This window comes from Sitodiplosis mosellana, unplaced genomic scaffold, assembly GCF_009176505.1.
Source record: "Sitodiplosis mosellana isolate CC-2019 unplaced genomic scaffold, AAFC_SMos_1.0 Smas_scaffold_875, whole genome shotgun sequence".
NCBI lineage: Eukaryota > Metazoa > Arthropoda > Insecta > Diptera > Cecidomyiidae > Sitodiplosis > Sitodiplosis mosellana.
Window position 1 is genome coordinate 1 of NW_022596117.1, and position 3,037 is coordinate 3,037.

Here is a 3,037-nt window from a genome sequence, read left to right on the forward strand (position 1 = left end):
GACTGTTAGTAACGGTAGTGAGATAACATTCAAAAAAATGCATTCGTCACATATTATGGACTCCATTCAGATAGCAATTCTACATACTGTATGTATCAATCTGCGAAAACACAACGATCCGTTTTTGGATTGCACATTATTGGGTCTCATTTATAAAAATTTTCTCTATCCATTTAATGGTTTAGGTTTGTACTTCAGTATTCAGACCAAAACACGATGTGATGATGAACGAATTTGGGAAGTTCGAAACCATATCATTCCCACCAGGAGGCTCATCGCTAACGCCTGCACACCACTATGCCGGGTTTAAATTTACGATCTTTGCTCCCGCTGCATTCATATACTTTCGTGAAATGTTCGGTATCCAAACGGATTATTTTGTGGTATGCATTCACTCATTTATCACCGACAATTTTGTCAACCGCGTAGCTCGCATTCACGGAATAGTTGAACTAATTGATGTAATAAATGCAAACAAACACAAAAAACAAACGTTTTCATCGAATTTCAGACGTCTCTGTGTTCAGCACCGTTGCGAGAACTGTCGAACCCTGCTGCATCTGGTTCATTATTCTACTTAAGCAATGACGATGTGTTCATCATCAAAACCGTACAACATCAAGAGGCTGAATTCTTACCGAAACTATTGTCCGGATACTACACGAATCTAAATCAAAATCCACATACACTCCTATCAAAATTCTTCGGCTTATATTCTTTTGAGGGAAATGGCAAGAATGTCCGTTTAGTTGTAATGAACAATTTGTTGCCATCATCCGTGAAAATACACCAGAAATACGATTTTAAGGGTGCTATACACAAACGAAAGGTGAGTTAGTCGAAAAATGTGCATTGAAGCCCCAGCAAAAAACGAAGTCGTATTTGAAAAAAAAACTAAATTGGAATTTTGGATTCAAATTTCAGCTCAATGAAGAAGATCGTGCCAAATCATCGCCAACATACAGAGATTTAGATTTCATGGAACATCATCCGAACGGTATATTCCTCGAATCGGATACGTACAATGCATTGATGAAGACGATACAACGTGATTGTCGTTTACTGGAATCATTCGGAATTATGGACTACTCATTGCTGGTTGGTGTACATAATTTGGATTTAGCAATTAGAGAAAAACAGGAAAAAACAAAACGACCATCGCACGTGATTCCCGATCCAAGAACCATTTCACATAAGCATCATGATCCACTTGACAGACCTGGCGGAATCCCAGCGCGCAATGGAAAAGGCGAACGATTACTACTATTCATCGGTATAATTGATGTATTACAATCGTACCGTTTGAAGAGAAAACTAGAGCATGCATACAAAAGTATGGTTCATAATGGGGTAAGCATAATGCTTCACAAATTTTTCATACACACACACACATCAATTCAAATTCTAATTCAAATGTGTGATTGTTGCTGTTGTTGTTATTCAAATTTTTAGAATGCGGTATCCGTGTGTGATCCATCATTCTACTCTCTTAGATTTCAGGATTTCATAGCCAATACAGTTTTTAAGAAAATGCCATTGCGTAAGTTTTCAATCGTTGAATAAACTACACGCTTATCATGTAATTTCATGAAACATTTTCAAAACTCAGCTCAATATAGGCATATTCTATGTTTTTTCGACATAAAATACCTTACTTTTTCTGTGTCTGACATTTTCGTTCGATTCACTTCGCTGATCTTCTTTTTTTTCTTCAATTTTTAACGAACAAAAAAGACAATAGCGGCCAGACAGAACTTCATGACGCTGCTGAGGATGGTAACTTTGAACATATTTGTTCACTAAATCAGAATATGATCGACTATATTTCATTGATTTGTTCAAGGTAAATTGGATGTTGTTGAAAAGCTCATTACGAAAGGAGCCAAAATTGATTCTACTGACGATCAGTTGCGGACACCTCTTCATTTGGCTGCTTTGAATGGTAATGTTAAATATTTATTTTTAATAAATAAGAAATCGATTTGATCATTTTCATTAATCGGTGTAACTTTTTAGGACACAAGGTTGTCGCTGAAAAGCTTATCAGCAACGGAGCCAAAGTTGATATTACAGACTCTTTTGATCGAACAGCTCTTCACTTAGCAGCCAAGAATGGTACCTATTTTCAATAAATGAGAATTTGGTTTGATCTTTTTCAATGTCTGGTGTTATTTTTTAGGTTACAGGGATGTCGTTGAAATGCTCATCGCGAAAGGAGCCAATGTTAATTTTGAAAATCACTTGAATGAGACACCTCTTAATTATGCTGTTCAGAATGGTAATTTGGAATATTTTCACTTAATAAGAAATTGATTTAATCTTTCTCATTGGTCGATATTATCCGCCAGGCAACTTAAAGATCGTTCAACTTCTTGTCACCAATGGAGCCAGTGTTACTGCTACCGACAGTTGTAATAAGACACCTTATAAAAAAGCTTTTGAGAATGGTATTATTGAACATTTCTGTTTAGAAAAAAAAATGTGATCCAAACTACATCACTAATCGATATTATTTTTCAGATAACAAGGAGGTGGCTGACTATCTCAAGGAGGTTGAAGAAAAAAGACGCCATGGACACAAGTGAAATCAATTGAAAAATCAGATGTTTTCCTTTGAGTTCCGTTGTCATGTAGAACATTAATTTCAATAAATGTTTGCCAAACTAACCATGCCGATATTGTTGCTTTGTTGTACTATCGATTTTAAAATGGTCTCAGCCTCAAAATTGACTTACCAAATCTGGAAGTGAATCCTGTGGAGTAGGTGGATCCGACCTAGTCCAATGTGTTCTGGAAGTAAGATCCTCCAGTATAAGTCTAGAGTTTATTGTCTATGGAAATTCTGATTGCTGAATCGCATTATTTTTGCCGAATTACGCTGAATATGCGATACCGAATCAGATTGATATGACAAAATATGTTGTTTTTTAATAAAATATGCACTTTTTGAGGAATCGAGTCAATTTGCCATGCAAATGTGCCAACATTATGATGTGTAAAGTTAATAAATCATATGTGAATGCTGAGCAAAATGAAG

The 3,037-nt window shown here is 35.9% G+C and overlaps 1 protein-coding gene across 1 annotated transcript; it reads left to right on the forward strand.

Annotated features, from left to right (window-relative positions):
• Window positions 1–4: 4 nt before the first annotated feature.
• LOC129570981 (phosphatidylinositol 4-phosphate 5-kinase type-1 alpha-like) lies at window positions 5–2,592 on the forward strand (the record flags this gene model as incomplete). Its single annotated transcript, XM_055450709.1, has 11 exons — window positions 5–88; window positions 186–383; window positions 512–829; window positions 925–1,350; window positions 1,453–1,540; window positions 1,735–1,794; window positions 1,844–1,942; window positions 2,017–2,115; window positions 2,180–2,278; window positions 2,349–2,447; window positions 2,521–2,592. Coding segments are annotated over 11 exons (1,635 nt in total), but the record flags the coding sequence as incomplete, so codon positions are not given.
• Window positions 2,593–3,037: the final 445 nt, after the last annotated feature.